The sequence below is a fragment of the Phalangium opilio genome, unplaced genomic scaffold, assembly GCF_054372755.1.
Source record: "Phalangium opilio isolate 3A_F unplaced genomic scaffold, DU_Popi_V2 ptg000014l_1, whole genome shotgun sequence".
Lineage (NCBI taxonomy): Eukaryota > Metazoa > Arthropoda > Arachnida > Opiliones > Phalangiidae > Phalangium > Phalangium opilio.
This window is the reverse complement of record NW_028324149.1, coordinates 366,490-390,880: the sequence shown is the minus strand read 5'-3', so window position 1 is coordinate 390,880 and position 24,391 is coordinate 366,490. Positions and strand designations below refer to the sequence as shown.

General features: G+C 37.6%; 1 protein-coding gene across 5 annotated transcripts in view; it reads right to left on the bottom strand.

Annotated features, from left to right (window-relative positions):
- LOC149704956 (glutamate receptor ionotropic, kainate 2-like) overlaps positions 1–24,391 on the bottom strand; it is a 33,324-nt gene continuing 8,933 nt past the window's right edge. The window contains exons 2-14 of one of the 5 annotated variants that reach the window (XM_089865089.1): positions 23,691–23,852; positions 22,625–22,876; positions 20,931–21,106; positions 20,245–20,298; positions 16,648–16,812; positions 11,721–11,873; positions 10,039–10,140; positions 8,780–8,881; positions 7,981–8,184; positions 4,507–5,067; positions 2,150–2,372; positions 1,494–1,759; positions 1–814 (exon numbers count right to left, since the gene is read on the bottom strand). In XM_089865089.1, coding sequence (XP_089721215.1) covers positions 581–814; positions 1,494–1,759; positions 2,150–2,372; positions 4,507–5,067; positions 7,981–8,184; positions 8,780–8,881; positions 10,039–10,140; positions 11,721–11,873; positions 16,648–16,812; positions 20,245–20,298; positions 20,931–21,106; positions 22,625–22,876; positions 23,691–23,852 — 2,654 coding nt within the window. In that variant the 3' untranslated portion in view covers positions 1–580. The other 4 variants (XM_089865090.1, XM_089865091.1, XM_089865093.1 and 1 more) reach the window with 4 other exon arrangements.

Here is a 24,391-nt window from a genome sequence, read left to right as displayed (position 1 = left end):
TTAGTTTAAACAACATTTTATTCTTTCGGTTATTTTTTCTTCATTTTTGTTAAACAATGGCCAAAAACAGTAATTTTTTTTTCAAAGAAACATGGGTATATTTTATTATTTAATTTTTGTTTTGGGTATTTGTTAGTTTCTCGATCAAGATTTATTTATTTATTTGTTTACTTATTTCTCGTGTATCGTATAGTATATTTATTTATTTCAACTTTTAGGCCTATTTTCGTCTTGTTGCGGCATGCATTTTAACAACCATTTTCTTTTTTATCTTTGCGTAATTACGCGATTGATAATTACATTAGTTGGTTATAATTTGCAAAAAACTATTCGAGTCCCTCGTTTTATACGTTATTGATAAAAAGTTTACGTCGCGCAACGCTTCGCTTCCTCCGCTTTAATATACCCGCAAACAGCGGCGCAAAAACAAATTTTTAATTCATTTGTTTGAATTTTTTTTTATTCTTTCGTTATTACTTTTGTTTTAAAAAATTGTTAACGCGAGTGTCGCTACATTTGGCGAAGTTCGACTTGTCTAAAACTCTCTCCCGTTCGTCGGGTAGTTTCGGTCAAACTTCGGCTAAGAGTCGGCACTTTCCGCGTAGATGGGAGACTTTCGGAATTCCATCATTTGCAAAATGCCGTTCTCCTGCGGTAGTTCCATGGCGGGAACGTAAGTCGTGCCCGGGATACACTTTGAGCAATGTCGTCTGAGGGCCGGCCGTTGACGAGATGATCGACAACGGGCCGCGAACCGCAACTCTTCCGCCATCTCCGAACATAAAGATTGCTGCGTGGTGCAAAATATAATATTCTACGTTTTATCATGCAGCAATTCTGAGTCTCGTCGCGTTACGCCCGAAACTAACTAACATGCGGGACATTACACACCATCAACAATAGCCTAATGCAGCGTTTGGGGTCAATGTAATTAAATGCGAGAAAACCTCGATACTTTCACCTGATACGGTTTCATCCAGACTTCTCTTGACCAGTAAGCGAGAGGAGTGGAGGGAGAGATTATTTAACAGTACGCCTGTTCAACCTTTATACATTATGAAGGATAAACAAGTGCCACCGCTTTCTCCTTCCACTCCTCATTCCATTATTCTTTATGATTCTTCAGTCATTTCGCGTTGCATGCCGAATCAGATGTAATGTTTTTGTACCAAACTAGAGTTAACTTATATTTAACTATAGTTCCGTAATAATGTCTATAAATTGTTCTCCGCAACCAACACCAGCCACAAAAAATAGAAGTTCCATTTTCAAATCATGCCATGCTCTAAAATCTAAAATGATAATTTAGTATTTTTAATAAGGATCAAATTAATGAAGGAAAGATTAGTAATTAATAAGAATTTGTCGTGTAAGTGTGCAACGTATCTCCTGGTTTCGTCAAACGCCGGTTATATTTATAATTGGGGGTGGTGGATTTATGGGGTTTGTGGGTTCGGTGGTTGACGAAAGGATAATCGTTCACTCACAATTACCCGATTGCTTTGAGCGTTTCGCTTGGAGTTCCAGCAGAATTCGAGGATGGCTGTTAGGATGGCCAGCGCCAATCCACACAGCAAAACTACAAAAACTCCGCCGATATTATCTACTCCTAAAGCATTGGCTTTCCCGTCTTTACTCTTGTCGTCTCTGGTACAAGTTAAACCAGGACTTTTCCACCATTTGTTGTACAAGTGTTGAATTACTCCCTTTTCTTGAAGATCTAAGATAGTTAGAGAAAGTTTGTCTCTCCACGGTGAACCTAAAACGTTCGCCCAAATGAGAGAAGAGTACCAAACAACAAACCAAAAAAAAAAAAAAAAAAAATCAATCGGTGACCTGATTTAAGCCTTGGTCGAAGATGGATTGATTGAAATAAAAGGATCGTTTCTAATTAAGAGCGGAGAGTTAGATTACCGTACTTTTACTGTGCAATTAAAATGGGCTCGAAAGATATCATTTTTTTTTCTTTTTTGGTTTACAGAATCCATTTCAAAGATAATGAAAGCCTATCCTTTAAAAAAAATCCTTTTAGGCTTAAGGTCTCAGGGTCACTAAGACTTCAACTAATCCACAGCTGACCTGAACGTAATAAATATCAGGCCACTCGATAGTATATATAGGAGAGGGGCGAGGGTCAGTATTTTCTAACCTTTAGGCGTAGCGATTCCGTATCCTTTGGAATCTAACAACCCTCCTACTTGGGTAAGGTTGCAATCGCGTTGCACCATGAAGTCTAACATTGTCGACTCCATTAGAAAAGCATAATTCTGGGATAATACCCTAGCTACCCCTTGCTCGTAAGAGCTAACGAAGACAGACGGCCTGCTTTCCATGTATCGCCACATTTTTTGATAAATTTCGATCTTTGAATCCTATAAGTAAAACAAATGGCAAAAGGAAATCAGAAGAAAGTCCATTCTTTGAAGTTGTTAAGCCTTGAAATTTGGCGTGCTTTAATAATTGAACCTGTAATTGCGCACTGTGTGTACTCCTTCATTTCTTAAGCCTTTATTTTAATTTTGAGGTCGTAAAGAGATTACGTAAGATAACCCAAATAATTATCGACTGGAGAATATCTGACTTCTATTTATCTACTTCAGAAAGGCAGATCGTTTCAAGACAATAAGAGAGAGAGAAAAAAAATCAAATTCGAGACAGATCTGGAAAACCACTTAGAGAAACGAACGGGGGTAAATTTAATTTACGTTTTTTCACCATCTCCGAGAAAACCCTAGCAACCACCGCGAAACTCTTTTTTTTTAAATTCACGGAAAATATTGTCGATTCAAATTTGTCATTCTTTTTTTTTTCCTAGGCGGGACATTTGACAGATTCAGCTTATCCGGCTCGAGCTAACCGCGTGATGTACGGCGAGCGGAAAATTCAACTTATAGAAAAGACAATATTTAGTAATGGTACTTTTTCCGGGACAAGATAGAGAAGAAAACGCGTGTGTGTAGGAAACTTTGCAAACAGCTGCTCCCTCCCTCCCTCTCTCTCTCTCTCTCTCTTCCCTCTTTTTCCAATATATCAGCCTATTTAAAAGGAATGTACTTCTTTTCCCGCTTCATTGTAGTTCGGATTGTTAAGAATATAATGAACCAAAATGCATATTTTTTAAGTTCACTTAAATTATATTTTTAAAATCAGTATTACCACTACCCTATTATGCGTAATACAGGTCAGTTATTTTTTTCTTAGGTGATCGAGTGAGTTCGTTTACGGATAAAGATAGATATCATAGTAGATTATCGCGTGGTTTCTGTTTCTTGCAAATCTGTTAGCAGGGAGAAAACCGCCGATACGGGACACGTCGCAATTCGATCTCGTTTGGCGAACACCCTTATTTATCTACTACTTGTCAACCACCTTATCTAGCAAGCATCTTGCGCAACCCTTTTCGGTCCACTTTTCCCTTTTCCAACGGTATGTACGCTAGTTACTAGTCCGAAACGCTTAAGTGCCTGGGAACGTTTCGATTTGAAGCATTTTACCAGATTTTGTCGCATCTTTTTTTCTACTTTGAGTTGGGTTGGTCCAGAAGAATCTGCTACATTTTTTATCCTCCTCCTCTCCTTTTTCCTCTGGAAACATTTTTTTCATCGTGATAGGAGTCTCGAAAATCTGATAAAATGACACTTTTAACATGGACTAGTATGAGATAAGACGTAGGAGCCAAGAGAGATTTAAACTGCAGCTGCGGATTTTATCCTGGCAGTCGCTTCCCTACCCTTTTGGAGTTTTTGACAGCGAGGACGGTGTAGACTTGAGTTTAAAACCTTATATACGACGATGTTTTTTAGCCATATACTGGTTCGGGTTTCTCCTAAACCCTTCGCTCCTCGGCTTTTAGAGACGGGCGAGTTGAGAGCCCACTTGGGAGAACCCTTAGTCCCTCTACTTTACTTATATCATCCCCATTCCGGGGTGGGGGAAGCTTTAAAAAGAAGGTGGTTTCGGTAGTAGTAGTGGACCAAAATTGATTTTCGCGCCGCGCTAAAAGCCATAATGGATGTAATTTACACCTCGATTGACGTACCCGCTATGGCTTTTAGACCACCTAACTTATCCGCCATATTGATTTCTTTTTGCTTTTTCTATAGGGCTTAAATTTTTAAAAATGAATTAGCCAAGACTTAAGGTTGCTAATGGTTGAAGGAAGCTTTGAACACGCATTTCGTTCGCAAATTAATCCACTTAACAGAGATAAGAGGAGTGGAAAAGTTAGCGTCAAGTTTTTAGCGGTACTCTTTTCGACTCTTCTTGCTATAATTATTTCCGTTTAAATTAACTGGCTATAGGAAGCGCTATTTTGTGCCGCTTGATTGTGTCTTTTTATGAAAAGTTTACTAATTTATCTAATGACGTTTGCTATTTCGAAGGTCCCTACAGCTATCTGGTTTAATGTATTTACGCAACCCTCTTGAAAAATGAATTTCCGTAGTAGGGTGTAGCGAAGCGGTAAAATTTTAGAGGAGATGTAAGTAGTGGTTGAAGATGTCTTACCCGGAAGAACGTCATTGTGGAGCCTCCTTCGAGCGTGCCATAGGCGATTTTGTTTTGCTTAGCGAGGTCTTCGACGCTTTCGATGGGGGTGATCATGCGTTCGACTGTCAAGAAAGCGGCCAAGTTGGCCGTGTAGGAGGAGATCATGATGAGGGTAAAGAACCACCACATGGCTCCGATGATGCGCGTGGAAGTGGCCTTCGGGTTGATATCGCAGCCTTGGTGCATGAGAGTGACGATCAAGAACCAGAAGCTGTTTGCTAAGCTGAACTGGTTCTCCATGATGTCGTTGTCGCGAACGCAAGGATGAGGATTCGTCCACTCGTACGGACTGAAACGCGCCACGATGAACATGGTGAAAGAGACTAGTATGTACGCGGCTAAAATGTACAACCAGATGTCCACTGCCAACGGGCTCATAAAAGCGAACAACCGAACGGGCATGCTTTTGGGCAGCTTGAACAAGATACCGATTCCCAATGTCATGAAAGGCTTCGTAAAATCTACCACGCGTTCTCGCGCGTACGTGATGGTCATTGGAGCCACGGCCAGATCGGCGTTCTGCAAAGTAAAACCACCAAAACGTAATTATAAACATTCAACCAACCGCGAAAAACAGCAAAGTCTCCTTAAAAACAACGAAAAACCTTTAAAAGATTCTTCATATTCAACTTGGAAACTTCGGAGTGCTTTTATTCCGATACTCCCTCCCTCTGACTTTTCCAATTAGTCGCGCACGAGTGTGTCCCTTCGCTCTTTTCATAATTATTTTTAGAAACGTACCTTCATTTCAAAAGTAATTTCGAGATCCTGTACTATATAAGACTGTCTAAGGTTTCTTCAGGTACATGATTCATTTTCAGAATCGCTTCGTTAAACCTAGCCCTATTTTACCAACAACATAATAAATACATTGTGGGTTAGCTAGTTGAGGCCAACATCTTCCGGTTTTCCCTGCCTTCCCCGAACTCAAAAGAAAGACCCTTTTTCAAAACGGGGAGCGCATTTTGATAAGACGGAACCTCTGGTATGTGGTCAACAAAGACAGTAGATAGAGCTTCAATGCTACCAGTCCACCAAAGCCATATCTTTGTTGTCCACATACCACAAGGTGATCAACACATCAGACTTTATTTTACCCATGACCTTTGAAAAAGGGTCCATTGAACATAAAAAGAAAAACTGTTAAAAAAATTAGATGTGTATTCTACGATTGGAGCTATAGAGAAACTCCCATCCTCTATTCAGATTATAGATGTTATTGACTGAACTACAAAAACTAACCGACGCTTAGAACTAAATTTCAAGTACTTATGGTCTCAAAACATCATATTTCCTTTAAAACTACGTAAGCCCGGATGGTTTTTAGCTAGCTGTAAAGATATGGTTTGATGCAGTGCTCCAAACCCAAAAGTGGGATAAGGTTGCTGCTAGCTGATAAAAACCCATACACACATATACAATACATATTTATAACTCTTTTTAAACGTCGATGTGGGGTCTTATATTTTTTAGCGTTATACCATAATACCAAACAGCGATAATACCATGAAATTCGGTTAAAGCTCCCCCCCCCCCTTCCCTCGTATCTCTGGGAGAAAAAATGCCTTAATAATAATTCATACGGAATGGCTTCGCTCGGCGTTTTTTTTCTGTTCAAAGGGTACTGGCTAGGATACTTTTTAAGGCATTACAGCTTCCACTATATTGTCAATTGCGCTTGAGAACTGTTATGTAGAAAGAGTCGGTGTTATTAAGTAAATAGATGAAATAGTTAAGGTGTATTTTTAACCGCAGTGGTGGAAAGATCAAGTTCACAATTATATTGTTTTTAAAATTTGAGAAAATGCAGTTAAACAAGTCAATCATAACTTAACAGTGTCCCTTAGGGCTAAACGTCATAGAACATTTTTGACTCAAAATCACCAGTAGAAAGCACTGTACTTTAGAACAGCCACAACCATATCGTCTTCTAAAAAGTGGGATTTTCACGAACTGCCCCGGAAAATATTTGTCCATCTTTACAACAATGCGAAATGTAAGTCTTATTTTTTTTTCACGAGCGATAAGGGAAATATCCGAAATACATAGAACAGACCCAAAGAAACTGAGCGTCAGAACCAAGAAAAGAACTTTTTATCGTTCTTTAGAACTAGTGTACTATACGGTTTTGGGTCTACTTATATGGACCAATGACCAAGTTTGATATAAGAGAGAATTCTACGCTTGGTTGGTGGGAAAAGTCGAAAACGATTGGCGGGGTGACCAGGGCAACTCTGAGGTGTTGGATACTTGTTAATTTTGCAATTGGTTAATTCTGTTCATTCACATAATGTTATTTGGAAGTTATTCTTATACGAGCCAATGTTTAGGATTCTTTATTATATTCATAAGGTTAACTAGCCGACCCCTTGTTTCTAAATAGCGACAAACATCACCCTTAGCTGGTTAAAGAAAGAATCCTGCAAGATAGCTTTCCTTTAATCTTCCTCTTTTTTTTTTAGCAGAGAAAAAAATAAGGAAAATCGCGTGTAGATAAGTCATTTCTTTAGTTGTTCGCTAACCCCGAAATAAATCTGATAAGAAACCTATAATTGAGATACAGGGACTACGGAAATTCGAAATTGGGGGTGTGCTAGCTTGCGTATTTCTGTTTTTGTGATATCCTTGCTAATGCAGGGTGTTTCTGATAAGTCTGCCATAAATTAAGAGGAATGTTGTTCTATGGGCAATTTTGAGTCGAAACTGTTCTATGACGTCTTCCCGAACCATTTGCCAAACCTCCATGCTTCTAAAAAGAGTACGCCGATACCGATAGCTTTAAAAGTTTAAAAGAAATTCTCTTATCGACATAAAGTCTTCTAATCTATATATGCCAAGGCGTTGGTACTTAATATTCTACCTAAGAAAAATAGTACCTATAAGCTTTAACCCAAACTTCCCAAGGCCTAGGGGGTATCTTCGGAGATCGAAGGATGAAAAATATACGGAAGCATCCTCTTCTTATCCGTCTCTTATATTCTTAAACTTATTTTTTTCCTTTAACTCGCAGCCTCTGAGGAGGTTTTTGCTAAAGTCTCTCGAGAAAAGCTACCTAGTAGTACCCCTAGCAAGATGTTTTTCTCTGCCGGCACGAATCAATAATTTCTCTAAAAATTCTTTAGCGCCGAAAAAAAGGTTTATTTCCCTTAGTTCGTCCCAAACTTGTATAATATTGGGGAGATTCAACTATCCTTAGCTTTCTGTTTTTAGTTTTGCTCTATTATTAGCTGGAAAACTATTGTTCCGACCCCTTACAACTGGGCATTATTCCCGCCTTAGTTTTGGTGTGACAATTTGGTATAGCAAAACTGTAATATGGCCGGGGCCATCTTGTTTCTATTTGCCTTTTGTGGTAGGTCTACGTGTTGCGGAGATAACTCAAAGAGTGTCTTGAGTTTTATAAATGTTTATATTTTTAATTTTTTAGTTTACCTTTTCTATAATCTCCTTGACTAGTCCGCTCCATTCGCCCGTCGATGTGTTTTCGGCTCCGAATTTTCTATCAGGCACTAGGTACAGCTCGTACTTGAAGCCTAACATTTCGGCAATCGTTTTTAACAGATCGATACAAAATCCTTCCAACCGTTCGTTGGTCGTTAGATTTTGGTCGGGTTTCATCATCACGTACGGAGTCGACTGAAGAAAAAAAAAATCCAAATTACCAAAATATTTAAATTAGATGAAACTAGAGTTTCTTTCAACGTAGTTAATTATGTCATATATTAGATACAGACATCCCCTAACTTCTCTGCATTTAAAGAGGTTCCATCCGGGATTGCCTTATAGCATTTCTATTAAACATAGGCCCGTGTTTCTACGCTTCTTATGTTTGAATTTGTCTATTTCTGCTTCTATGCTGAATTTAAGCGATCATTAGTTTGCAGCGGCTATTAACGTTTCGAAAGACACCGTAATAGCGTTCGCACGAGACTGACTAAGTTGGAACGCATTATAGTACAGGTAAAGGCAAGGACTGTGGACGCAACGTCCCGCCATTGCTTGTACTACTGTCCCATTTTTAGCGTAAACACGTACTGGAGACGTAGAGACTTATTGCAATAAACTTATAACGTTACCGATGTTATTTTTTGATGACGTAAAATGCGCGAGACGTTTCTAGTCTTTGACCAACTACCAGTTTCAAGTAACAAGTGTCAAACTTACGAAGAGACTTATATTATCCACTTATGTTTTTTTGAGAGGCAAAGATAAATTTGTGAAAAATACTTACAATGATGGTTGTGACTCTGAGAGTTATATTGGTAGTTCCGAATTCATGAAATGCGACGTGATCGGTTATATTGAGTCTCGCGGTTGTCGACCACTCACCGACCTGCAACGTTTCCGCGCCAAAACAGACGAGAGAGCGGACCATGCCCCGAGAAATGGGAGAAAAAAGGGAGAAGGAAGGAGAGAAAGAAGAAAAAGGGTTAGCGTAGAATAAAAGAAAGTCTAAAAGATGTCGTCAAAAAGCAATCCGTTTAAGTTAAGAAGAGCAGCTCATTTTGTCGGCGCCGTGACGACCGTGTTAGTGTGAGCCAGCATCTATCAAGATGTCAACCAACCGGAAAGTCCCGTTTTATAAGAAAAAGAAAACGAAAAATCTATACGCTCACGAAAAAATGGAAAAGAAAAATATCATCGACCCACGCACCTTTCCTATTCTTGCCAACGCTAACAAGTGTTAATGCGATCTCCTTGATAAAATTTACTCTTTCACTTCAGCGCGCGTAGAAGCGCTTTTAAAATTAGTTCAGTAAATGAAAGGCAAACTTTACTGTCCACGAAGTAGATTCATTTTATTTTACGAGAACCTAACGTGCTAAAATTGAACACGTGGAAGGAGACGGCTTCGCGCCTTTTTCCATAGGCTCATATATTCCACGTTCCTAGTTTTTACATTCTATTATTTGAATTTCTTCTTTTAAATCGTATTATAAAAATAACACCAAGACGTTAAGCAGTTGTACCTAATCAGGACTTTAATTTTAATATTGCCAATACTTTAAACCTCGAATTCGTGGATATAGAAGCTTTAAAACCTTTTTAAATTTAATTACAATTTTTTATCACTCACTTCCAAAGAAACTAACATTAATATCGTGGAACCGATTCTCTCCTTGACATTTTGGGTTCTGATACTTTCTATACTGCCTTTCGAACCTTAGGTAACGCCGGTATAACTTTTTCTCTCTCGCATTTAATGGAAATAAATAGTTGTCTGAAGGAAAAAATAAAACCCAAAAAAGTCAGTTTCTTCCAAAGAGAAACGGAAATATATAAGGCCCCGCGGGTTTGAAATTGATTTTGAAAAATCTACAGCGCGCCATGTCCGCAGTCTCCTTACCCGTTGAAGGATTTCTTGCCTTGCCTTAATTTTAAAAGCGTTTGTATTATTCCTTCCTCCTATGGTACGCCACGGTGCTCACGCAGTAACACTCAAAAGATTAAGGATGAAGGATGGGGAATTGAATATTGAGAAAGATTTACTTTTTCCATCTTGCCTTGTCGAAGTTTTAAAACATCAAGTTTTAAATTGTTTCTCCTCCCTTCTTTAAATTGAATCCGTCCTGTTAGTCCTCGAAATTCAACCTGAAATATTAAAACTAAATTTATTTGACCAAATTCGTTGAAATTTTTAACAAAATGTCTACCAATATCGAAGAATACACGAGCAAATAAGTTAATTTATCTACGTTTAAGGTCTTAGTGTGAAGCGACTGAGAAATGTTCCCATTCTGTCTACTACAAAAATAGGCCTAACGTCTTGGTTCCAGTAAGTTAACTTAATTGCCAAGAACCCATACGCAACCAGAGAACGTATGAATGGAATAGGTCATTATTTATTCCATTGGACAAATTGGCGTACTTATTGCTGAACAATGTTACTTATACCTCCGCTATTAATAACCTATATAAATTTCATCTCGGTTTTCTCATAACATTTATTATTATTACCAAGTGTTACAATTTAAGGGAAGGAATTTCAACCACGCCTCGTAACTTAAAGACCATAAAGGCCGACGCTTTTGTTTGATACGCTATTAATTATTAAAGTCCCCAATTAAGCCGTCAACCGAGAGAGAATGTTATATACATATAAATATATATTCAAAGGAAATTGTCTTAGTCGTTGAGACTCGGTCACAGTCAGTCTCTGGCTCCCTTTGTTTGTCGGTGTATAAACAATTACAAAGCCTATGACGTTTATGGAACGCTTCCTCCTCTTTTGGAATGTTTAATATATAACTTCCATAACTATAGGATGGTGTTAAAATATTTACGATACGTAACTAAACCCCATCCAATGTGACGTATATTAGCAAACATCTTAGAGGTATTGGCCCCAATAACCTACATAGATCGATAGAGTAATATAAATTGTTATAGATACTGAATTTTATAGTACGTCTCCATAGCTATACCATATAATTTATGACCATACTTATGGAAAGAGTCATAGACTTATGATAGTACCATATATAAGAAAACTATAGTTTGTCCCTTTGAACATGATTTGCACGAGGCCTCCATCTTTTTAAATGGCTGCCAGAAAATTAACAACAATATCTAAATGGGCCCCTTTCCCCTAATTGGTGTATAATATTGCGTTTAAACTGCCATTTTGAAAAAATGCCACTTTTCGGATAAATTTCTTTTTTCTGTTAAAATACTTGAACTCATGGAAAAAAATGCACTTTTTCTCTTCATGATAGTTTAAACGCAATTGAATTGAGTTACGATATCTTTATCCTAAGATTAGGCCTACCCTGAAACAAAACAAAACGTGAATAATAGCCGAGGCAGCTAGCTAGCTATATGAGAGTAACTAGTCTTATCGGAGACATAGAATAGGTGGCTACGGATTAACGCTTGCACCGGAGTCCGTTGTTTGGGAAGGGGGAAAGGGGAAGAGGGGCTCAATACAAAAGCGTCGCCAGAGATTTGGTCATCGGGAGGCAAAATAAATTAAGCCATATATAACCTCGTTACTCGAAACAAAGAGTTAGGTTCACTCGTCAAAGAGTTAATGAGAAATATTAAAGAATGACGAGGAATTGTTTAAGACGAAAGACTTTGGATATATTCCCAATTGGAAAGTGAACCGAGACACGAGGAAAAGAGTTAAAAGAGAAGGAGAGAGAGAGAGAGGGGGGAGAGGCGTCGCTTACGGAATTTATGTAGTTGAAAAGACTACTTCCGTCGTTCCAAGGGACTTCCTCTTCGCAAGATACATTGGCCGGCCTTAACGAGGTTCCCCTCTCCATGGCGTGAAGTCCTTTCGCCAGCGCGTACACTGAATCGTACATCAAGGCAGGCTCCGTCTATACCAAAACCAAAAAGAGATAGTAAAGTTTAGTCCCTTCAGGGCTAGCTTCGACGTCAAAGAAAGAAGTCGGAATAATAAGCTAGATTGCTTTCCCCACTTAGCTACCGAGGCTTAGCTATTATACATGGCTCCTTTAGGCCTATCCCCATGGTTGGAATTAGGCTTCTAGGGTATAATAACCTACTTGTCTAGGTATGTTTATTAAGGCGATGAAGTTCAGCGCTTATATCAACAGATAAATAATACGAAATTTTAAATCTCCCCTGCGTTATTATTTTCGTCGCTTATCACTAGCCTCTTTCCATTGATAATTAAGTTAATTACACAATCTGGTTAAGTAATTAAACTTCTGGGTATATCTATGATATCAACGCGAGTAAAAGTCCCAAATGACTGAACTGAAAAGAGACATTTTCTGGTACTTTTAGTGATAATTTGAGAGTGGTTTGAGTGACAAACTTAACCAAGCATTATCGGATTTAAAAGTAATCTAAAATATTAAGAAAATTGATTATAAAATCGGCTAGACTATAGTTAATGAGCGACTCGAAATCCTTTATGCTTCATATTGATCTAAACGAGTTTTAAGTTTAAGTTTTGGGGAAAAGCAAGCGGCTTACAATCTATAACTTCGTCCTGCTGTTAGTTCGTAATCCCGTGGATGAGATCACGCGACTAGGGAAACAATTGTTTTTCATCCATTAAAAGACTTAGGCCTAACACTTCAGAGAAGTTAGACTGCAAAGGCTTAGCACCCTTCTTCCTTGAGAATTCACTCTCTTCATTCCCGGGTAATACTTGAAGGCCACTTGTAGTCTGAGCACGTTTTTGGCAACAGATATCTGCCTGGGTTAGAAGTTCCTTCCAGGAACCCTTTTGAAAATCACCCAAAGCTCCCGAGACACTATATATAGACGTCGCGATTTCTATAGGTATTTTATGATCCTTTATTATCGTACTTCCTTCATTCTTTGTATTATGGTCTAGATAGAAATTCACTCGTAGTCTTGTACGTTCGTACTCCCAATCCCAAAAGGGTTAAAATTACCCCTAATAAAATTGTTCGTGCTAAGGGAGTTCAACTGATGTAATTCCTTTGTAAGAGGAACTATTAAATTTGTCTAGCTTTTCGAATACGAACGAAGCTAATGTTTCAAGGGATAGTAGATTTCGACTACCAAAAGTTTTGATAGTTTTAAACACACGAAAAATACCCAACTTATTTATTTATTTGTGCACTACTATCACTTTAAAGGACAGGTTAAACGTACTCAGATATTCTAATGAATGTAATCTATTGAGGAAAATGTTGTTTGAATCATTCTTTATAGGAGACATGCTATTTTATAATGTTAGCTTACTTAGAATGACGAATTACAAAGCATGTCTATATAACTTCAGCTAATGATACCAATTTAAAATATAGTACACTATATAAAAGAGAGATTTGCCATCCAATAGATGACGTTAATTCCAAGGCGAAAGAAAGATTTGTCTTAGCATAAGTTTCAGGTACGTAAACCTAAGTCTGCACTATATCCTGTAACTCTACAACCTTCCACCTAATCGACGAAGACAAGACCACTTAAACTTATGATAACGTAAGGCCCAAGGCTTAGATAACTTATGGTAGGTATAATGATAGAGGACAAAGGCTTAGAAATAACGGATGATTCCATGAAATACAGTATACCAATTTACTTTTGAATAGGGGTTATTCCATTTTAGGTTCTATTCTATTGCCCAAATCGTTTTTTACGCTACTATATCTAGAGCGCACCCGAGCAAAGTTCTCTTTTGCTTTTAGCCTCGAGGAGGTGTGAAAAGAATTTCAAAGAGTTGCTTGGAATTCAAATCGGGTGAATAAAAAAGAAATATATAAAAAAGTTTAGAATTTTCGCATTGGAGGGTTTTAACAATGCAGGGGAAATACAGGTGAAATCGAGCCTACTGCTCTCATACAGGGTGTTTAGGTCAAATGGAATAGAGAGAATAGAAATAGTTTTGAAATTCAAAAATATTGCACGCGTGCGCTTTTTTGAAAATCAGTATCGTCTTATGCTACGAATATTTCTCGTAGATATAACAAGGTTTTTAAACTACAAACTGAAAAAAAAACGTATTCATTTTAAAGGTGAAATTGTTTTAACTTCAATACACGTAAAATACAAATAGTTTGAATTCCGTAACGGTTATTTGCGGGATGTTTAGGGCACTATGGTTATGGGGTGTTCTCTCCTAATGGATGATTAAGCGATGTTCAAGTAGACTAAGCAATTAGCACTGGAGCAGACGAAGTTATTAACCAATAGAAAGCTAGGCCCGTACTTGATACATAGATCCATCGCTGACACCCAATTCATCCCGTTATTTCGTTCCCCTTTTACTAAGCACCTTGAATTGGCCGATTATTTTATTTATTTTTCTGTCTATATTTTATATTTTTTACTATTTATAAGTTTTTCTAGTGCGAACGTGTCTAAATATTAGCCTTTTTATTCTGCATAAATTAATATAATTACAACTATTAAACAAATATTTATAGCCGTCGCAAATTAATTTTGACAGTTGAACACATTGGTGTATTACACTCGCGCATTTTTACAGGGGCTGGTAGAAAATACATGGGATGGTTTCAGCCTGTATGGTGGCTTCACCCAGAAATATTTCAAAATAATAATAGATCTTGTTTTAACTTCATAAAGTAACGGCGCTAGTAAATATATTAAGCCTTGTTTTTAATTTTAAAATTATGTTCGTTTTAACAAATTTATCTAGAGATTTACGCGCGAAATGTTATGGGATTAGTGAAAACGGTGGTGAGAAACTAGAATAGATACACCAAGAAATCGAGGGCAACCCATTTCCGATTTTATCTCAATTTAAAATTATGAAATTAGTTAATATTACCTTAAACGTACGTAATATAATGAATACAGTTAGCGGAGTGTTATCTAATCCGTAATTATAATATAAAGGCCTCGGGATAATAAGTGTTTCTGGAACATAGGTTCGAGTCATTATACAGTTTGGTAAATACTTAACAACGCGTAATTGGTAAGCCTCGGAAATTTAATCATATTTCGCTTATGCAATTAGGATCAAAATTTAACTTTAGCAATAACCATTATAGCCTATCCAATGACCGTAGGTTATTTGAATCTTGATTGGCTGTAAAGTCAGCCAATGACAATTAAGATAATTCGCCAAGATTAACCGAAAAATTGGTAATTAATATATTAGGTTTAGTCTACCTGAGTTATATTATTATTTGGGGACCAAACTATATGCAGGTCATTAATGTTTATGATAACAAATTATTATTTGAGGGTCAAAAGGTCACTGTTATGTTAACGCTAGGCTTTGAAGAATAACAGCTAAATCGATTTGTTACGCACTACATTTTAAGGATGTTTTAAGTTGAATTCTTATAGTAAAATAGGCCAAAGGTCATTGCATTTAGTTAGAGTAAGCCTTGGTCAAACTGGCTGTAGTAAGTGCACCCCCTACTGTTGAGTCCATTAAAAGCCTATACATGATCCTAATAGACAATTCTATAAACGGGGATCAATGCGGCTCTGCCTCGAGATTAGCGGAATAATACGCCATAGATATGTTTGCTTCCAGTGAACCTTTTTCTTACACGCAAGTACCAAGTAAAAGCTTAGCACTTCGCGGAAATGCCCTCTCGTCGTAAAGGAAATTCTATCTTTCGGAAATGCTAAGCCTTTGCCTCAAAGAAGAATACGGAACCCATTAGGCCGAGGCCTAACTCCCCCAAGTATCGCATTCGGACAGCCGTTGATTTCAAAGCTGTAAGGTTTTTGATCCAATGGTAGCCCGTACCCAAAAGCCAAGAAAAAAGGAAGCGAAACAAATGAAGGGATTGAAAGCTTTTGTCGGAGGAAAATTTGGTCCACAATGGATGGTTTTTTAAAAGAAAGGGTCCTGAAAAACGAAAAGATAAAGATCCCTTTCTATCTCTCTGCACCAAAACCTAACCCTAAACTGTGCTCTCTCAGATAGTACGTTCGATACATACCACTGAAACCAATATATATGGAACCGTACGTCTCGCTTCAGTGAACGGTAATGACTGCTTCCCTTGAAACTAACGTATTTTGAGAATGGACTTGGGATGTTTTATTTTAGTTTCACCACTTCCTTGATTTGCGCAAAAGTTACATTCACAATATGTAATTTACCGTTTCGCTAAATTCAAAAACTGGAAGTTTACCACCAGTTACAATTGGGACTCATTTGCAAGGAATTCTGTCAACCGAAACTAGTTTATATAAAGTAAAGGTTTTCATTATACCCTCGTAACTTGTTCAGCTTCATCTGAAGAACTGAACTCACGTCAATACAATATTCAAAGTGAAACTGTTTAATAGCCCTACCATCTTGTTTATTTTAAAAGAAAGAACCTGGTGGATAAAAGGAATTCGGATGGTATATAGCGCATTGGGGTTATTTTGAAAGCCACGAAATCTTCCACCCAATGCACTTCGTTCGAGATAAAAACGGATAAGGATCTAATAGACCCAGCTAGCGTCTCCCCTATCCACTAAGCCTCGGTCTTCGGTTTTTCGATTTGTACCCCATGGGGTTTTCCATCATTCCCCTTAGATTTTAGAGTGATCGACCTCCCCAAAGTCCGTCCCGAACGATATCGTTATCAATTGGAATAAAAGGGTTTTATACGATTTTTTAACGATCCGGATGAAGGGTTTGGATAAAATTGCTTTTTCTTTCTTTTTCTTACTCACCTTAATAACGTTGGCTCTACTAAGTATGGGGTGTCCCACGGGTTGAAATTTTTCCATGTCCTTTAGGACTTGTTTGACGTCCGCGTTCTCTGAATCTACCATTCGATAGGCGGTCATGTTGACGAAATTGTACTTAAAATCTTCTAAACTGTACGACTCTATATCCTGTAAACAAAACACAAAAGAAAATAAGTTTCAATTTGAGAAAACCAAGGCTTAAGTATCAAAAGGGTATATTAAAACATTGCGCTCCTATTGCCAATTGTGAATGGCAGTTTGAAGTATAATTTACAGTCGTTATTAAAATTTAAACAACTACCAAATAGGATACACCTTAAAATGTATGGACGCTTTCATGTCAGACGGTTTTCAAATTTCTGTTTGCCATTTTCAAAGATGCCTACGGTTTGTAAAATTTCATTTTCCTTAACTGGCAAAGCCGAGGGTTTGAGCTGGACGCTGATAATTGGTCAGTTAGGATTTTTAAATAAAGATTTATTAATCCTTCAATATTACTCTTTGCCACTCCCAAATGAAAGAAATTCACCCCAAAAACTGTCTACGCGGAAAATTGGATCCTGTTCCATTTTCACTTCGATAAATCTGAGGCTTTCCAACCAATGGTTTCAGTTGGGAATACAGAAAAGTAGTCTTAGAATGAAATAATGAGTGACTGAGGCTTAGAATCGGGTACACCGTACGTCCGTCGTTAGGTATCGGTGATGCGTTTTCTATAGATCCTTTTTTTATATATGTTCGATTACTTTATTTCCAGGAATTGTCCCTAGTGTCCCTAAACCCTTATCGAGTCAGTGGGTGCCACTCCCCTTTCATTTGTCCCGCATCCGTTTCAAGGATAGGGATTTTAGGGACAAGTACTGGCTGACTCTTCTTCGTGTCATACTGATCTCTCTCCTTAACTCCCAGGACATAAAAGAGGGAAAAGAAAGCATATAAAGGTCGACCCGATATTCTAAAAGGAACTAGCTTGTAGTCCCGGTTGCTCTGGGTTGGTACGTTACGGTGTGGTACGATTGCGAGTCTATTTGGTATGTTATACGGTATAATGCAAATATAGGAAAACTGTTCCCTACTCCAGAACCTAACTACATCCTGCACATCCTTTGCCTTTATGTTCTCGTGCAAGCTCTTTCATGCACTAACAGGGTCTCTGTTTTACTCTGAAACGTCTACTTCGCTTTGATTTTCAGTATAAGATATCAGTACCGTCAAGTGATTATGGCTAACATAGACGATCCACACGATCTTTTTTAAAGTTTTATTAGTATTCGTATGAACTATGAACCTAAGTTCCTAGCTTGGGTTTTATTATTTGTGGTACTTAATGAAAATGTAATCTAGTGCTCAACTGAACAGTATCTGTACTATCAAACTGACTCTGTGAATCTAATGTTATTACAAAATAGGTTATCTGAGATTATATTCAGAATTACGTGAACTTTGAACCTAAATTGGTCGCTTTGCTTTTGTTAAGTCTATCACTTAATAAATCCTCGCTGAACAGAGCTGAATCTGGGCTGGCATTTGATGTGCGGGTAAAGTTGGCTATATGGCTTCAGAGTTACTCATTCTAACACGTAACTTCACCTAATATTAACATCATCACTAGCTTTGCTTTCAACTCCTTTATGCGTACGATATTACGACTGTAGAACTATCTCTCGAGGTTCAGGAGCGAGGATAGAAGCGTAAGTATGAGAAAGGCTTCCATGGTAGGGGGAACTGGGGCGTTAAAGGGTTTTAGCGCTTCCTCTAGAAGACTAGAATCGTTTGTTCTCCACTGCCGCGTCTCTAGGCTCTCTTTCTCCGTTATCCCTCTTCCTTTCCTCCTTCCACTTGCCCTTCTCTATGTCATTTCCGTCAAGGAACGAGTTTTGTTCGAAATCGATGAGCGCAAAGTTTTACGACTATTGTTTTTCACCCATTTTCTATTTCCCGGCCGCTTTATAGTGGGCAAACCTTGACTTTCTCTATTATCTAGTAGTGTGTGTTTTTAAATTTAACGAGATCGTTTACTCCTGAATGGTACATTGAAGTTAGTGGTGTCGGACACTTCACTCGAATAATTGGACTAGAATGTTATTGAGAAATATTTAAGGTATTTATTGAAAAACAGACGTTCTTTGTTTTAATTTTGTTTAACTTCAGCGGAAATGGAAAAGCACTGGTCAGCAAGCTCTCAGAGTCTCAGGAACCAGCGACAAACTTATTATGGAACATATCTTATGAACTTATGCGTCTACTGATAAGCTAAAGTTTTTCGGTGAATTTTCTAAACTCTGTAACCGTTCATTATAGGGAACATACTAAAAAAATCACTAACGTCTTAAAGCACAAAATATACATTTTTGTACACCGAATTTCCACTCTGACATCGCGAGGAATTATGGGAAAAATAATCCCTGTCTTCTGAGAACGCATATTGGTTACGCAATTTTGTCAAAGACGCTTTTAAAATTCAGTGTAGTGTCCCATCCCTTGTAGGTAAGTGTATTATGAAAGGGTTTGAATTTTTAAAGGTCTATGCAATACGGCCCAATTTCAAGTGAGTGTACTCTCAGGTTTTGACTTTTAAGAGAGTGAAGGGGGGGCAAAAAAATTTAGAAGCCAAATTTCCCGGAAAATTACCATCATTTACTGAAACGAATCATTACAAACGTTGGCTCTGCTTTGTTCTTTTTTTTATATAAGTTACAGGATACCAGAATTTTTAAGATTAAATTACGCGTGGATTATATTTGACACGAAAACGTCACTGTTCTAGATTAAAGATTAGTATCTTGCTCAGTTTTTGAATGGAATTTGTTCTGTTCAAATTATTAAATTCAAAATCACGAACGAGAGTCGTTTTTATCAAATATGTAAATTTTGCTATTCAGAAGTATTGCAAAAATATATCCCCGAATAATTATGTTTGCTTTTCACGGAAACTGGACTCGTTTAAATCTTATATAACGTTTTTTTCTTTCTTTGAAGTAAGCATTGGTATTCTAGGAAATAGGGTTTAATAGATGACGTTGTTGAGATACTTGATTATTTTCTGGTTAATTCGAAATTTGTAATTTATTTAGTGTCTACATAGACAAGATAATATTCCCATTAAAGTCCAGAAAACGCCGGGCAGCTAAGCTAGTAAATTATTATTAACAATGAAAACATTCCAGCGTATAAACATTCCTTCAACCATGTCATCTATAAACTGAGCTTATGAACTAAAAAAAATGGGATCAGATATCGATTGTCGATAAAAGGGGGGGCTTTGTAAAAAAATTTGAGAGTCACTCTACTTTTTATAAAGTAAAATTGAACCCATTTTCATATCTTCTTTTTCAATCCAACCTTTTTCATTTAAAATAGTTTCCCCGGTTTTACTAAAAACTGTGAAAAGAGGAAAGTGAATTTCCTCTTAGCAAAAAAAAATGTCATTTTTAAAAAACAGACAATGTATAAATTTCATGTCAATTGACGTAATTGATTTATTGGCGCCTTTTTTTGCGCGCGCGTTAAATTTTTGGCGCTGGTTCAATTAACCCTAATTACAAAACGGATAAAAGGAATGAAAAAAATGTTACTTACAAAAGTAGTAAAATGATAGTAATATTTGTAGTCGTTCATTTGAACTTGAAGAATCTATAATGAAATTAATTATTATGACATTTAATTAGTATGAAGTTAATTACGGTGTTTTCAAAAGAATGCGGTTAGATAATTTGCATATTTGCTCAGAGAGACTCTATAGAGGATTTTAATGAGAGGTATGTAGCATCCTCTTTTGAGAAGCGGTTAGGTTAAAAAAAAACCTCTAAAGAAAGATCCAAATCCTAAATTTTAGCGCATCATTCTGCGCATGAGAGAGACAGAGTATTAGTCGTGTTTATAATTTCGTAAATGCATGTCTTCAAGAGCAATGATCACGTGGCGCGTTCTAATGAAATGCGCTGAAGTAGATGCGCGTACGAGAAGAAGCTATATGTGCTTGGCTTTCTTAATAACACTCCTATAAAGTCTTCCTGATTTTGTTTAATTAGAATAGTTAAACTTGTAAAATAAATGTACTATTTTGAACATTCAACTATTTCCTACTACGTCACATTCACGTGACTATCAAGCTATGCAAATTAAGGTATTTCCCTTTAAAGGGGGAAAGAAGCATGCCGTGCCTAAGATTGACACACCATGCTCCTCCCCTTTCCATATATCCAGATGTTTATCCTTCCCGAAGTATAATATCATTTGGAAAGTAATTAGTTTTGTTTACTTACGGCAGAGAGTAAGGTTCCTAAATCTTCTGGGCGGACATCGAGGATGATGCTATAAATTCCTCTGCTTTTGATGTCTTTTAAAATATCGTGGAAGGTGTCCTTTGTTGTTTTCCGAAAAATAAACTGTACATTTCTTGGCATGGGTGGTTTAACCAGTTCCTGCAGGTTTACGAGGGCTGGAATAAAATAATTCCAATTTACTAATTATCTCCATAGAAGGTAATTAATTATTGACGCGGAGCAAGTTCGAAACTACAATTAAGTCTTAGATCGTCAATTGTCATATATATATTTAGTTGAACGCGATTTAATTATTTCAAACTATCGGAAACCTTGAGAGTGTCGCTCCATCCGTGAGAATATCAATATATTAAGACTTATAAATCGAGGGGTACTTCACTCCGTCTTTAGTTAATTGCAAAATCAATTATTTATCATGATTAATGATTTGATTTTCAATTATTTTTAGTTTTATTTAGATCGCTAAATCGTTTCGTGTAGAAGTACATAATCTAAACCCTAATTATGAAAGTTAAACGGTTAAATTCGGGTCTGGCCCACTTTTATTCTACGCATAAATTCATTACATTCCGTCAGGATGGTCAGGCATACTTGCCTCTTGCCCAAAATTATTATGTCGTTAAAACTACATTATTCCGAACTGAATTCGATCTGCGCTGTATATATACAGAGTTCAAACTTTCATCTGACCGATTTTCAGTATTTCACAATACATTTGGTATATGGACCAAGGCTTAACAGAATCGGAAATTAAATTTATGTTTCTCCTTAAAATTGAAAGAGGTCCAACTTCCAAGTCGTGCGCGAGCGGAAAAGGTCGTATTTTATAGCAATGGAGACTGTGCTTGGGGAAGGGGACTTTAAGGTTTATTCCAAGGCTTAGCGTTTGGTTCGTGCCGATTCTGGTTCGTACGGTATAAGAAAAGCTTTATTTCATTCCCGTTTTTCCTTCTAAAACCCTAAGCCTATAACATTCGCGACAATTTTATAGATAGCTTGAATCTATTTGCAATGGGCCATGAGGGAATGGGACGGATGCGAGAAAACTCGATTTTTCTTTCTTAAAGATATGTTAGCTTGCCTGTACTGGATTTCAGTGATGTCCATTTCGCGTTTTCAAATTTTTGATGTACGATGTGAGTGAGTGTGTGTATATATGTGATCCCTTTTCCGGAGAAATTTTATTCGGTTAAATTTACTTTTAGAGTCAGTTCAAAGTTATCTCTGCTTGTGCATGATTCGTTTTGTAAAATGGTTTAGGACTGTTCAAAGGTTACTTTAAAACTATTTCTTACGAAAAGCAGGAAGCGTACGTGGAAATTGAATTCGCTAACGTCTCAAATTCCATGGACCTATCCTAATTTTGAACCTGAACTGAGCAATCGATGTTGACGTATTTGAATCTCGTGACTGACATTTAACAGTGTTATAATGGAGGGAAATTACGCGTAGGCCTTGACTTCTTAAATTTCAAATTTCACCCTGTCATATATTAAGTTGACCGGGTGTTAAGCCTAAAGCCGAGAGAAGAATTTTGAAAGGGCGTAATTGGAGAAGCGAGCCTTAGTGTAAACAACGCGCTGGTTGAAACGATATTACGATGGTGAACTTGATGGATTCCCAAGCCCTTGTTTGAACAAACAGTGTTGACGAAAGACGAAATCTGCGCTTACACATATCATCTTGGTACATGACAGCTACGTGCGTCCAGTTCAGGTACATGATCAGATCCATCAAGGCGTTACCGAGGAGTCGAGGACTCGGATGGAGATTAATGGAAAATTCCTTGACTTCCGGTTCCGAGTCTAGCCTCATCTCGATGTGAGGAATATCCAAGGCATCGCACAAGGATTGGATGTGGTTGCCCAGCAACGAATCTTGAGGACCGAAGATGGCACTCACACCGGTACTGATTTGATAGCATGCTATAAAATAGAGGAGAAAAAAGTTCAATATAATGTCCAAGAACCTAACATCGATTTTTTTCCTTTAATTTGAAATCGCGAAATTAGTGAATGATGTGATGAGTAAACATCTTCCGGGTACTGACTCGTGATTGTGTTAGTTCTCAAGAGTATATTAACTCCCTACCTCAAGTGTTGGGCTGAATATTCGCGATCCTCCCTCTGAACTAGGACCACCCATTTCACGAACCAGATTACCACTTTCTAAGTGCGTTGTTTCTTGAAGAAACTTTTAAACTAAAATTCCCATTGGCCCTCCGAATTATATAGAAACTTTAACTTACGCGGTGTTGTACGTCCGCGCCTTAATTAACTCTTTATTATCTCATTGTAAAAAAACCCCGCGTAAGTAAGAAAATCTACATAGGTAAAGTGAAAGGGAAAAAAACTAAGTTAAATGAAGGCCTAAAGAATGTCTTCCGAATGCTTGTCTAAATCTTTATTCGTTCGAAATTAGAGTGCTCTTTTTGGTTCAGCGGTAGACTCGCAGCCGCCAGTTACCTAACTAATTAAGAAGAGTCTTGATTGGATTAGTTGGTCCTTAAGAAAATTCCAGAGCACTGAATGAATTCGTACGCTTCTCATTATGGCCTCTAGTAGTCCGCGCCTCTTTAAATTTTCCCTCATCCACCGCAATTTCTAAAGCTCGCTAGCTATGCACGCGTGCACGTTCGTTCTAGACAGAGTTTTTGGTTTTATAGTAGTTAAGTTGGGAAAACTTTGTGGGAATTCGGAATTCCTCGGAGTTTTCTAAACTAGAGAGAATTCGTGATACCTCTTTTGGCAGCGTGGAAACTGTCGTCCCTAGGAACGTACTGTACGTCGTAGCTGAGTGAGGAGTTGGGAAGAACACTCCGGTCTTTGTTAATACGGACGATGGCGTATCTGAAGGCCAATTCGATGGGACTGTCCCGCTGGTCTTCAGTAAAGAGAGCGCCTATGGGGAAAATAACAAACAACACTTTGTCATTAATTCATTACGACTTCCAGAGGTTAGTTAAATTTCATTAATCACTTAAAATAAGGCGCGTTTACACTAGACACTTTGAAATCGTTTTTCATCATAAAGGAAAATGCTATTTTTTTCTTTTAAATTGATTAGGCCCTTCCATAACGGTTCAAAACTGTTTCAAAATGTTTAGCGTAAACGCGGCTTCAGTTTATTATCTTAGCCAAAGTTTTCTGCTATCCTCTAAGAAGTTTAGTGGACGCGTTTAATTATTATAGAATAAAAGTGGTACCCCGTACATTTTGTGGATATAAGATAAACTATAACCATATAACGCGTAAGTATGAGTCCGCCGCGGAGTTATATCCATGGGAGACAAAATTATAGCGACTACTACGCCATCTTCGTTTAAAACCTTAAACTCCTCTAAAGCGAGACGGAATAAGGCCATGGCCTACTGTGATTTAGGTCTTGAGATAGAGTAGGCTAGAGAAATCCACCACCATGAGGTGCTCATTTACTTTTTT